This window comes from Pipistrellus kuhlii, unplaced genomic scaffold (genome assembly GCF_014108245.1).
Source record: "Pipistrellus kuhlii isolate mPipKuh1 unplaced genomic scaffold, mPipKuh1.p scaffold_m20_p_10, whole genome shotgun sequence".
Taxonomy (NCBI): Eukaryota; Metazoa; Chordata; class Mammalia; order Chiroptera; family Vespertilionidae; genus Pipistrellus; species Pipistrellus kuhlii.
The window spans coordinates 25095952-25109917 of record NW_023425405.1 but is presented as its reverse complement, the minus strand read 5'-3'; the positions used below and the strand labels follow the sequence as shown (position 1 = coordinate 25109917).

Genomic DNA, 13966 nt, shown 5'->3' with positions numbered 1-13966 from the left:
ATATATATTTCTTATTTATTTAAAAAATGTATGACTTTAGTTATGTATTTATGTGCATGTCTGTCATGTTACACTGAGTTTAAAAGAGTTCTAAGGAAAGTAACCTCACAAGGTGGTCTGATGATAAATTCCTAACTGATCAGGTCATGGTGGGCAGTCCCACTCCAGGCCTGTAACTTTAGTGCAAGGTTTCAAGTCAGCCCTGACCACTGTTCTTGTGCATCTAGGTTAACACACCTTTGAGATGCCAGAGTGATATCCTTGGGAGGGGGTATTAACCCTCGAGAGAGCACATAATCTTGACTATCCTGTAATCCAATTTTCACCTTGCTTTCTCCAATCTGTTCCCTTCTTTAATTTCAAATACATAAAAGAAGCTGCACAACTATTATTCCCCCAAGCATTTGAAATCTTGCTCCCCCACTTATTATTTCTGAGTCAATTGGGCTTGAGTCAAATAAACATAAAAATTAAAAAAATTAGCCCTGACGGTTTAGCTCAGTGGATAGAGCGTCAGCCTGGGGACTGAAGGGTCCCAGGTTCGATTCCAGTCAAGGGCATATACCTTGGTTTCGGGCACATCCCCAGTAGGGGATATGCGGGAGGCGGCTGATTGATTTCTCTCTCATCGATGTTTCTTTCTTTTTTTATTTTTTTTTAAAAATATATTTTATTGATTTTCTTTACGGAGAGGAAGGGAGAGGGAGAGAGAGTTAGAAACGTCGATGAGAGAGAAACATCGACCAGCTGCCTCTTGCACACCCCCTACTGGGGATGTGCCCGGTACATGCCCCTGACCGATCGGAATCGAACCTGGGACCTTTCAGTCCGCAGACCGACGCTCTACTACTGAGCCAAACCTGTTTGGGCTCTCATCGATGTTTCTAACTCTCTATCCCTCTCCCTTCCTCTCTGGGAAAAAAAAAAAAAAAAAAAAAAAAAAAAATCAATAAAATATATTTAATTTTTTTTTTTTAAGTGTATTGCAACCCTGGAATAAGAGCATATTTTTAGGCAAATATCTATTTCAAACTGAAGCCCGCCATGCATACTTTCCCCACAATGTCTACAAAACTAGGGAGGGGAGAAAGGGAAGAATACCATTTTGATTTGAGTGCTGTCTGTCAGCTGCTGCACCGCGTAAGCGTCTTCCGTGTTGTACTGAAGCAGTATTGCCATCTGGAATGTAGATGCCTTTGAGGTCCCCCACATAAAAGAAAGAGAGGCAAATTTAAATACATGGAAAGCACCCTACAAACACATCGCCTAAGTCTAAAGCACGTAGTAAGAGTGTGTGCAATTCCACTGTAATGTAACGCATTCCTGAGAGACATCATTTCCCACCTTTTTAATTTATTTTATTTTATTTTTTATTTTTTTAAATATATATTTTTTTATTGATTTTGTACAGAGAGGAAGGAGAGAGATAGTTAGAAACATCGATGAGAGAGAGTCATTGATCAGCTGCCTCTTGCACACCCCCTACTGGGGATATGCCCGCAACCAAGGTACATGCCCTTGACCGGAATTGAACCGGGACCTTTCAGTCTGCAGACCGAAGCTCCACCACTTAGCCAAACCGGCTTCGGCTGTATTTGATTTTTTTACCCTCAGTACTTTGCTGTGTAAAGTCTGACGTGGTTTAAAGCAAACCACGGCACTCAGAGGTAGCTTTTTGGTAACCAACCACAGGACAGGTTCTGCTGCCTGAAGCACCACAGTGAATGGCCGCCTGCCCCTGCTCTTCTCCCGCCAGAGTCCCAGCATTCCCCCCACATTTCCTCCGGATCCCTTCCCCCTTCTCTCTCATCATCCACAGCGACACATGGGAATCAGGAGCAGCAAGCCCTGGCCACTGACAGTGCAGGCTGGGTCGGAGCCTCGGGAAGACCACGATGCTTCGAGGAACTGACTGCTGCCAACCAGAGACTGAGCCCTGGGAGGAGCTTGGTGGTGGTTCCGTGATGCACACATCTGTCCTAACTCTCACTGTACACTTCCGGGAGTGCCCCTTTAAAAAACTGACAGGAGGGAGAATGGAACATTGATGAGCTGCCTCCTGCACACCCCGTGCTGGGGATGGAGCCCATAACCCAAGCATGTGCCTGGACTGGGAATCGACCTGGAAACCTTGTGGTGCATGGGAGGACGTTCAAAACAACAGAGACACACTGGCCCAGGCACAGTGGGTTTCTTTTATTGTATGTAAATTATCGCAACAAAGACAAGATAAAAACTATTTGAAGAACCCAAGAATAAAGAAAAACTGTATCTTAAATAAAAATACAAGGGCAAGGAAGAACAGGGCTATTGCCATGATCTCAAGCTGCCCTGGGCCAGTGTCATGGCCAACATCATGTCCCTTGTTGAGTATCCACCTCGTCGAAGGAAGGGCACTGACACTTCAGGGACTAAAGTATGAACTCACGAGTTCGTCTATGTGTATTTGGGGATAGAGAAAACAAAACTTCAACCGCATAGTGCATTATATTCCGGTTGATCGAGACCTCTGGATGTAGTGTAGAGCAGATATCTGACATACATTTTAGCTGTTGTATCAGAATGGGTTACTGAGAGTAGAGGGTGGGCAGAGGGTGGGCCTGCAATATGCATTCTTAAGTTTCTTAACACCTAAAAACTGGCCTCTAAAGGTGAGACACTCTCAGAGGGTAAACGAAGTTCTCAGTGCTCAGTGCTGTCATAAGCATATTCAGTTATTGTGGATGTGAAACCCCTTTGTCAAAGGAAACAAACTGCCCAGCCAGTGTGGCTCAGTGGTTGAGCGTTGACCCACAAACCAGGAGGCCGCAGTTTGGTTCTGGTCAGAGCACATGCCTGGGTTGTGGGCTTGATCCCCAGTAGTAGATGTGCAGGAGGCAAGGAATAAATAATTCTCTCTCATCACTGATGCTTCTCTCTCTCTGCGAAATCAATAAAAACATTTTTTTAAAAAAGGAAACAAACTATTATCACAATTAAATACAGAAAACTCCACTTATTGAGCTGCCACCTAAACACTTGATGTGTGGCAGGCAGGAGCTGTACCAAACAATTATTAATACATATTTCACTTAATTTTCACACCACTTCCGAAGCAGAAGCACTTACATCCTCATTTTATGGAATGGAAAACTGGTGAGACTCAGCATCCTCAGGAAGTAATTGTCCCTTAGCCAGAAAGAGAATCCAGCTCATCTGACTTCTAAGACCATGCTGTTTCATTAACCTCAATTCTATTTTCCCAGAAGCTTAACTCCAGATTCTGGTGCATAAATCTGATTTCTACAATTTGTCTTATCTTCATTTAGACTTAAAAAACATTTCAAAATAAGCAGCTGACCTACCTGCAAAGTGTATCTGTTCTTGAAGCAGTTTGTGACCAGCTCTCCCTTGGAGAGCTGGTACAACCACGTCAGCTTCCTGCCGCTGTGACGACTGGCGTAGAAAGCGGTGAATCGCTGGTAGCTCCGTTCCAGCTGGAGGAAGGGACAGCATTATGTGAAGACACATTTCATCAAGTTCCTCGGACAAACACACTATTCCGAGTTTACAAAGTCAGTGCTTACATCAAAGTAAAATACAAATACCATGGATTGGTCTCTTACAAAGCACAGGAAACTAAACATTTGAAGGCAGGTGGGAATGGTCATGATGCTCGTCAGAGCCCTCGCTAGGTCCCATGTGCGGAAGGCAGGCAGGCACTCTGCTGAGCGGAGCAGAGGCAGCCACAGCACTGCTGGCACGTGCCCAGCAGGAAGGCCCTCACAGACCCACTGCCTCGGGAAGGCGGCCCCTCCTCCCCATCTCCGCAGCGAATGGAAGAGGCACTCACCTCCGACGGCAAGGCGAACGTGCAGGACTGCTGGAAGGGCCAGGAGCCGGAGCTCAGCACCTGAATGCTGAAGTCCACTGGGGCAGGCGGGAAACAGGGAGACAACGTATTAGTCTTAGAAAATGGAAAACCCTCTTAATTAAAACACAGCCAATCAAAGTTCTGCTTCAATATAAAACTCAGAATTTAATTTCAATTAAATTACTTATTCAATTAAAATCAGTAAAAGGCGGGAAAGCCAGAAATTCTTTTCCTCTAAAGAGTGAGTTTTTTGTTTCACGCCTAACTCAGAATCAGGACCTCAGAGGGACACCGAACGCACACAGCCACGCAGCACACAAGTGGCTGCCACCAGGCCACTGCTCAGCTGTCACGTCAGCAATGGAATAGCTCCTTCCCTTTGGGAGAAACCCCCATTTTTTGGAAAGACAAAACGACTCTGATGACATCAATATAAGCTGCCACCCACGGCTGCCGAAGACCTTATGACAGGAACGCAGCCTGTCCCAGTTCCCAACGCCCACCTGAAGCCAATGCTCTAAATTAGTTTGACTTGTTAACTACATGGCCAAATCAGTTTCGTATACGAAGAAAGACATCTTTAGAATGGATCTGAACTAAGATTAGAAAAATAATGAGCCCTGGCTGGTATGGATCAGTTGGTTGGAACACTGTCCCAAACACCAAAAGGTCACAGGTTTGTTCTCGGTCGGGGCACATGCCCAGGATGCAGGGTCAATCCCTGGTTGGGACGTGCATGGGTGGCAACTGATTGGTGTTTCTCTCTTTCTCTCATATCAATAAAAACATGTCCCTGGGTGAGGATTAAAAATCATCATTGTAATAATAATAACCATAAAAAAATTAAACTTTGCATGGAGCCTGAGCTGGCAGGTGCCCATGGTAGGGCGGCCATGCCAGCAAGTCAAAGAGTTCTCAGCTCAGGACCTGGATGCAGCTACCAACTCAGCTGCCCACACTCCCTGCAAGCAATGCTCAGTACAGGTCCCCTGTGAGGCCAGCCCGCTTCCATGGCTGTCATCTCTGATGCCGCACAGGGGGCAGGAGTGGTACAGAGCATCTGGGAGGAACTCCTTGTTTGTCTCTCCTTGAATTTTTGATAAAGGATCCACCACCCTTACTTGACAACTGCCATCCCTCTCATTTGCTATAAAGGACATGACTTCACTCAGAACACTGCCTGTAAAAGGAGCTTGTGAACATGCAGATACTCACAGTCCAGTGGCTCTGAATTTGTCAGGTGCTTTTTGAACTGTTCGTTTAAATCTTTGCTTACGCCAATGTCCTGAAACATCCGCTGAAGTTTAGAGGTATACTCAAACCCACATGCTTGCTGAAATAAACCCAAATAATGGTCTTATTAATTTCTATAGAAATATCAACACACACACGGGAATCTGAACAATCACAGTACATGACACATACTTCATTGTTAAACTACTACTAAAGCTTGTGTCAGTTAACTAGATTTAACAGTATAAATATGCACTGGTTTAAATTAATATACCATTAAATAACAGCTATAAGTGGAACGGTTAAGTCATCATACACACAATGTATTTAAAGTCAAGAATTTGTGACTCCTTGGTAGAAGACACAGGTGACAAAATTTGTCTCTGTCACTTAACTGTTGCTATGGAATGAACTATATCCCCCAAACTCCTATGTTGAAGCCCAACTCCTAACGTGACTGTGTCTGGAGGTGGCCACAGGGAGTATGTAAAATTCAGATGTGGCCACCTGGGTGAACTTCCACGAGGGAAAAGCCATTCTAGGAAGACACCAGCAAGTTTACTCTCTGCCATGTGAGGACAGGGTAAGAAGGTGACCAGCAAGCCATGGAGAGAGCCCTTACCAGAAACAACCTTAGCCGGCCCAACTTCCCAGCCTCCACCACTGTGAGAAATAAATCCCTGTTGTACAAGCTATGCAGTTATGGTATTTCGTTATGAGACCTGAGCTAAGAAAGACCCACGTAATAATAATTGCAGGTCAAAGTGAAATAGCTCTAAGACGTAGCTCTAAGATGTAACAACACTTTACAGGCCAGCAAGTCTGGAAACAAACGCAGGCTACGAGCAGAGGCTGGGAACAAAGAAAAAACTTCTCAATAGCGAAGTAAAATGACGCTTGCTGTCCTGCAGATACAACCAAACCCAGAGCAAAGCCAAACAGCCCATCACCCAAAGCCAACAGCAGTGTGCGGGCACGCCATGCTGTGCAATCCTGGTGGGCTGGTGTGTGGCTCAGGCGGTAGGCACAGCGGTCAAGCCAGGCAGGAACAGAAGGCCCCAAGAGCCCAGCTGGCATGGCTGTGGTTGAGCGTCAACCTAAGAACCAGGAGATCATGGCTCGATTCCTGTCAGGACACATGCCCGGGTTGCCAGCTCGATAATTCTCTCTCATCATTGATGTTTCTATCTCTCTCCCCCTTCCACTTTTCTCTCTCTAAAATCAATATATTATAAAAAAAAAAAAAAAAAAAAAAAAGAAAAAAGAAAAAAGAAGAAGGCCCAAGAGTGGGGAGGTCTGAGGAAGGATCCAGACTTGTCACAATGCTGGCACTTTCCAGCAGTGGAGTAGAACTCATCCTGTACAAATCCTCATTATACACTGATGAATGGCTTTGCCCAACTAATAATAATAGTATTTCTAGGAAAACAACAAACTTTGGTACAGTAATGGCTTAAAAAAGAGATTGCTTCAGGAAAAGACGAAATTTACCTTTAATTTGGAGATCATGCTTGCTTCGGCATCATCACTCGCACTGTTTTGGTGCACGAGTCTTTTGGCCAGCATCTTCGCATAGAACTTCTGGAACACGTCCTTGTCCTCTATGTACTTGAAGACAACCATCTGGCAAAGCCACAGAAAGAGCATACTGAGGGCCTCCCAGCCGGATGCGTGTCAGGGCCCACACGCATACCTTCTCTGTCTTGGTATCACAGCAAAATGATGCCCCATTCTTTAAAGGTACTCATAGACCGAAGATACTTAAATAACATTGGTTTGGTCTGAACTTAGTAGTATGTGGAATTTACAAATGTTAAAATAAATGCCGCAGTTCTGGCTGGTTTAGCTGAGTGAATAGACCATCAGCCTATGCACTGAAGGGTCCCAGGTTCTATTCCAGTCAAGGACACATGCCCAAGTTGTGGGCTCGATCCCCAGTAGGAGGTGTGCAGGAGGCAGCCGATTGATGAGTCTCTCTCTCTCTTTCTCATCACGGATGTTTCTCTCTCTCTCTTTTCTTCTCTGAAATCAATAAAAATATAAAATAAAATTTAAAAAGAATTAATGACAAATTTAGGGAGCAAACCACAGATTCAAAATAAAGGAAATAATTCCCTTATTTTTCATATTTCAAATGCTTTTACATAAGTAACTTTAAATCAACTGTCAGATGATGGCCACTGAAAACGGGTATGACCTTACCACTTGATTGAGCGTATCTTCTAGTTCTGCTTCTTCTGGGTTCTTGGAACTGAAATTTATGGAAAAGGCAATGTTTTAAAACAAATCAGCAAACATTTCACAACAAGCACCACTTAGCCAAACTATCAAACCAGAAAGTGGTTTGAGCACTGAAATAACCAGCTCCCTTCAGACTGGTCCATTAAGAGGGAGGCCAACATTTCCTACTCTGGCTGTTTGGTAACCTGCCAGTCCAGCTCGATCATGGGAAGACAGATTGTGAAACAACCATGTAGAATATCCAGGATGAAAATCAACAAAAAAAAAAATTATTAAAAAGTTAAAACATTCTGAATCAAGTTTTCCTATAATACAATCCATTTAAATATAAGGAAATATTTACTTTTCTAATTGCCTCTACAACATGCTTTAACAACAACACAAAAGAAAGACAAAAAGACATGGTTTCCGGACATATTCCTAGAAAAATACAAACTTCCAAAACTCAATCAGGAAGAATCTAAAAATCTCAATAGACCAGTGACTTGGGAAGAAATTGAAACAGTCATCAGAAAGCTTCCAGCAAACAAAAGCCCAGGGCCAGATGGCTTCACAGGAGAGTTTTACCAAACATTCAAGGAAGAACTTAAACCTATCCTCCTCAGACTTTTCCAAAAAATTCAAGAGGAAGGAACACTTCCAAACTCCTTCTATGAAGCCAGCATCACCCTAATACCAAAACCAGATAAAGACAACTCAATGAAAGAGAATTACAGGCCAATATCCCTCATGAACATAGATGCCAAAATCCTCAACAAAATCCTAGCAAATCGGCTCCAGCAGAGCATCACAAAGATCATACACCATGACCAAGTAGGATTTATTCCAGGAATGCAAGGATGGTACAATATCCGCAAATCAATAAACGTGATACATCACATAAACAAATTGAAAGATAAAAATCATATAGTCATATCAATTGATGCAGAAAAAGCATTCGATAAAATCCAACACCCTTTCCTGATAAAAACTCTTAACAAGGTGGGAGTACAAGGATCATACCTCAACATAATAAAAGCTATATATGATAAACCCACAGCCAACATTATACTCAATGGGCAAAAACTAAAACCATTCCCTCTAAGAACAGGAACAAGACAGGGATGCCCACTCTCACCACTCTTGTTTGACATAGTACTGGAAGTACTAGCCATTGCAATCAGACAAGAGGAGGAAATCAAAGGCATCCAAATTGGAAAAGAAGAAGTAAAGTTATCCTTATTTGCAGATGACATGATATTGTACATAAAGAACCCAAAAGACTCCATTAAGAAACTAATTGACTTAATAAATGAATTTGGCAATGTAGCAGGATACAAAATTAACGCCAAGAAATCCATGGCATTTCTATACACCAACAGTGAAACTACAGAAACAGAGACTAAAAAAGCAATTCCATTTACCATCGCACCAAAAAAATTAAGATACCTAGGAATAAATTTAACTAAGGAAGTAAAGGATCTATATGCAGAAAATTACACGACATTGAAAAAAGAGATAGAGGATGATGTAAGGAGATGGAAGAACATACCATGTTCATGGATTGGTAGAATCAACATCATCAAAATGTCCATACTTCCTAAAGCAATCTATAGGTTCAATGCACTCCCCATTAAAATACCAAGGGCATATTTCACTGACCTAGAAAGAACTCTCCAACAGTTCATTTGGAACAATAAAAGACCCCGAATAGCCACAGCAATCCTGAGAAAGAAGGGTAAAGTAGGAGGGATCTCAATACCGGACTTCAAACTGTATTACAAAGCCACTGTTCTCAAAACAGCCTGGTACTGGCACAAGAACAGACATATAGATCAATGGAATAGAATCGAGAACCCAGATATCAACCCAAATCAATATGCTCAATTAATATTTGACAAAGGAGGCACGAATATACAATGGAGTCAAGACAGTTTCTTCAATAAATGGTGTTGGGAAAATTGGGTAGACACATGCAAAAGAATGAAACTAGATCACCAACTTACACCATACACAAAAATAAACTCAAAATGGATACAGGACTTAAACATCAGACGGGAAACCATAAAAATACTAGAAGCATCCTCAGGCAGCAAAATCTCAGACGTATGCCAAAAGAACGTCTTCACTGATACTGCCCCTAGGGCAATGGAAGCTAAAGAGAAAATAAACAAATGGGACTACATCAAAATAAAAAGCTTTTTTACAGCAAAAGAAACCATCAACAAAACAACAAGAAAGCCCACGGTGTGGGAGAGCATATTTGCAAAACACCACTGATAAAGGTTTAATCTCTAACATCTACAGACAGCTGATACAACTAAATAAAAGGAAGATGAATGATCCAATTAAGAAATGGGCAAGGGAACTAAATAGAATATTTTCAAAAGAAGACAGAAGGAAGGCCAAAAGGCACATGAAAACATGCTCAAAGTCACTAATTATACGAGAGATGCAAATCAAAACAACAATGCGGTACCATCTCACACCTGTCAGAATGGCCAACATCAACAAATCGACAAACGACAAGTGTTGGCGAGGTTGCGGAGAAAAAGGAACCCTCGTGCACTGCTGGTGGGAATGCAGACTGGTGCAACCACTGTGGAGAACAGTGTGGAGTTTCCTCAAAAAACTGAAAATGGAACTCCCATTTGACCCAGTAATCCCACTCCTAGGAATATATCCCAAGAAACTAGAAACACCAATCAGAAAGGATATATGCACCCCTATGTTCATAGCAGCACAATCTACAATAGCCAGAATTTGGAAACAGCCTAGGTGCCCGTCAGCAGATGAGTGGATCCAAAAACTATGGTACATCTACACAATGGAATACTATGCTGCCATAAAGAAGAAGGAATTCTCATCATTTGCAGCAACCTGGATGGAATTGGAGAACATCATGCTGAGTGAAATAAGCCAATCAATGAAAGAGAAACACCACATGACCTCACTCATTTGTGGATAATAAAGAGCATTATAAACTGATGAACCAAAAGATAGATATAGAGACAGTAAAGCAACAAGCAGATTGTCAAATTACAGCGGGGAGGGGAGGATCTGGGGGAGATAATAGATCAACCGAAGGACTTGTATACATGCATATAAGTACAACCAATGGACATAAAACTATGGGGAGGGAGGGGATATGGGGGAGGGAGGGAGGGAGGCAAAAAAAATCATTAAAATATGTAAAAAAAAAAAAAAAAATAAAATTAAAAAAAAAATTTCAATTTGCAAAAAAAAAAAAGACATGGTTTCCTTTTAATGACCTAATAATGAAAGATAATGAAAGAGTTTAAACTACTATTAAAGTGTTATCTTCGTTTGTAGCTATGCCTACAAAACAGATGGCTGTCCTTTAATAACTGATTTATTCATTGTATTCTACCAAGAAATATTGATCTCGAGGTAATTTCTGAGTAAATGAAAATTTTAAGGTTTTACTACATGATACCTTTCTAAATAACACCCTCAACAAATCATATAAGATGGTCCCTGCCACCAACAAGTGCTGAAGAGCTGTTTCCAGATAGCAGCTGGCTCAGAAAACCCACCCTGCTCTCCATACCAATGGGTCAGGGCTGCCTCTCTGTCCTGTAGCTGCTTAACTTAGCACCTACTCGACTCCATGCAGCAGCACATGCTTATTAATGGAACCCTCTGCCATTCTCCTGCTTTAGTGGCCTTAATGCAGAAATCAAGAGACTTGATAAGAGCTATTCATCAAAAGACAACAGATTTAAAAGACAGTATTCTCTGCCCAATAAACAAAATGAGGTCCTATCAGGGTATCTCCATATTAAAAAATATTGAAAATTTTAATATATCTAAAATATGAAGTCAAGCCTGAAGAGGCATTCTAATACAAAATCCACTTTCAGACCTGAAATGAATACACAGAGGATCTGACTAGAGTTTTTAAGTTATACATGAGCTGTGTAATGCTTAGGAGAAAACACTACCTACTCAATCTCACTGGCCATGCACGTGTCTTTCTGATGAAATCAGAGATCGTGATCGACCTTATCAAAGGCTTCCCATGCCCATTGGAAGACTCAGTTGTTCATACAGTGAATTACACCAGATTTGCTACTGCTGAGCCATCCTTACATTCCAAGAAAGCTACACTATGAACTACAGAATTGTTCTTCAGTTCACAGATAAATTTAGTTTGCTAACATTTTACTCCAGATTCCACAACTCTAAGTTGTCTTTTTCTTGGCATGTGGAGGCATTCTCAGTCTTTTTCATAAAGGGGTTATGCAAGCTATGCAACATTTGTTGCTGTGATGATTGGAACAGTAAAACAAGGAAGCCATTCAAGTGAAAGAAGCTGAGGAAACTACACCAGAAACATGAAGATAGTGAGAACTTAAAAAAAAAAAAAAAAAATACAACCTAGGAGAGAACCACAGTAGATTATGCTGCCTCTGGCTCTTAATACACATACTTCAATAGCAAAAATACTGGTTGAAAACTAAGATGGTTAAAATATAAAGATATGGAAACACTATGGGGAAACTCACTACGTGAAGGTAAAAGTTCACAGGAACCAAAGTACCACAGTACGGGGAGCACCTTCTGCTTTGAAAGCAGCTGGGGGGGAAGAGGGGGAGAGAGTAGGGGAAAGGGGTTACAGCCACAGGTCTCAACTGGAAAAAACTCCAACAGCAGAAAAGAACAACGAGCAGATGGAAGAGAAATGGCTACTTTCTGCTGTCACTGCCACCCTTGCCACAGTCAGTGTGACCAACCAAATGGGCCATGCGGCCTGCAGGTCTTTAAGACATTAGCTAGATAAGAAAGAAAAAAAATGACCTGGGCATGTAGCACACAGAATGGAGTATCTTTTAGGAAGACAAAGATGACTGGCTTTCAATTACTTTCTCAAGAGGTACAAAAATTACAATTTCCTGTATGTCAAATGTGATACAAATTTTATCCCTTAATGAAAGCTAAGGTTTGCCAAGAAAAACCGAAGTCACTGTACCTCTTCTTCAACAAGGAGTCACAGTATCGAGCCAGCAACTCGGGGGACTTACTGGACGACTGAGCCATCTTGGTGACAGCGTTGTTGTTTATGAAGCGCCCACAAGCCTGCGATCACACAAAACCCAGTTAGAGGGCTCACGCTGTTGCCTCCTCCACGGAAAGCCACGTGCTGGCACACCCACCTTGTCCAGGGCGGCCACGAAGCCCGCGTCGTTATTGAATGCCGACATGACCAGGGCGTTGTACTTTTTATGAACATCCAGCACTGTCTGCACATACATTTTGGGATCCTTGTGTAGGGAAACAAAAACAGGATGGTCACTGAGGATTCCATTGATATACTTCTTCAATGTTTTTTAAAAATATATTTTATTGTTTTTTTTTTACAGAGAGAAAGAGAGAGGGATAGAGAGTTAGAAACATTGATGAGAATCATCAATCAGCTGCTTCCTGCACACACCACCTACTGGGGATGTGCCCGCAACCAAGGTACATGCCCTTGACCAGAATCGAACCCAGGACCTTTTAGTCCACAGGCGGACGCTCTATCCACTGAGCCAAACCGGTTTCGGCTGAAAAGTCAAAGGGATCAGAGAAAACACAATCAAAGGGATGGCTTTGCTTGCACTTTTTGTTGTTAACAATTCACATTTTGGACTCTGGGCTGGGGAGAGCAACCGGTCAGTTACTGAGAAGTCACTGGCAGGTGGTGCTGAGGAATGCAGGGTTCAGGGCTAATGAGCCCTGGACAAGGAATGGGGGCCGGACATGGCAGTGAGGGCTGACTTGCTCACCAACAGAAGACTCCATGGACAAATAAAGGGAACCAGGAGGGGAAAGACCAGAGCCTGGGAGACAGGCAGGCAGCTGGGGTCTATAGACAAAGAAACATTGCTCTGGGAACAGAATGGAAAGGTCGGACACATGATTCTGAGCGATGTAGAAGGAAAGCAGACAGACCCAAGTGATGATAAGAACAAAGCAGCTAATGCTGAGGGCTCGTTGCACACCAGCCAGTGCTAAACCTGCACAGTGATGGTCACAGTCACCCAGTGAGATTGGTTCTATCTGTATCCCCATTTTACAGATGAAACTAAGTCATGCCCTAACCGGTTTGGCTTAGTGGATAGAGCGTCGGCTTGCGGACCGAAGGGTCCCAGGTTCGATTCTGGTCAAGGGCATGTACTTTGGTTGTGGGCACATCCCCAGTGGGGAGTGTGCAGGAGGCAGCTGATCAATGTTTTCCTCCCATTGATGTTTCTAAGTCTCTATCCCTCTCCCTTCCTCTCGGAAAAAAAAAATAAAAAAAAATACATACATATATATATACCTCAATATATGTGTATGTGTGTGTGTGTGTATATATATATATATATATATATATATATATACACACACACACACACACACACACACATATATATATGTTTTTTTTTTGTTTTTTTTAAGGAAACTAAGTCACGGTTAAGCATCTGGTCAAGGCATTAAATGGCAGAATCAGGCTGGAGCCCAACTCCTGAGTCAGCATCTCCTCCAGGGCTCTGCAGGGAGACATGGGGGGACAAGTCGGAGGACAGGAGAGGCTGGTGCTCAGGCTGAGCTTGGGCAGGAGGCCTGAGGGGCAGGAAGTTTAACTGGTTTCTGATTTCTTGACAGACATTAATC

At 42.6% G+C, this 13966-nt stretch overlaps 1 protein-coding gene across 5 annotated transcripts in view; it reads right to left on the bottom strand.

The window, feature by feature from the left end:
- The window catches only part of CUL1 (cullin 1), a 95529-nt gene that overhangs the window by 4269 nt on the left and 77294 nt on the right, over window positions 1-13966 (bottom strand). For 4 of the 5 annotated variants that reach the window (XM_045577845.1, XM_036429150.2, XM_036429149.2 and 1 more), the window contains 8 exons: window positions 12484-12591; window positions 12300-12406; window positions 7289-7337; window positions 6578-6709; window positions 5069-5186; window positions 3833-3909; window positions 3345-3476; window positions 1102-1194 (listed from right to left, as the gene is read on the bottom strand). In XM_045577845.1, coding sequence (XP_045433801.1) covers window positions 1102-1194; window positions 3345-3476; window positions 3833-3909; window positions 5069-5186; window positions 6578-6709; window positions 7289-7337; window positions 12300-12406; window positions 12484-12591 — 816 coding nt within the window. Of the gene's footprint in view, window positions 1-1101; window positions 1211-3344; window positions 3477-3832; window positions 3910-5068; window positions 5187-6577; window positions 6710-7288; window positions 7338-12299; window positions 12407-12483; window positions 12592-13966 lie in introns of all 5 variants that reach the window. The other variant, XR_006740883.1, reaches the window with a different exon arrangement.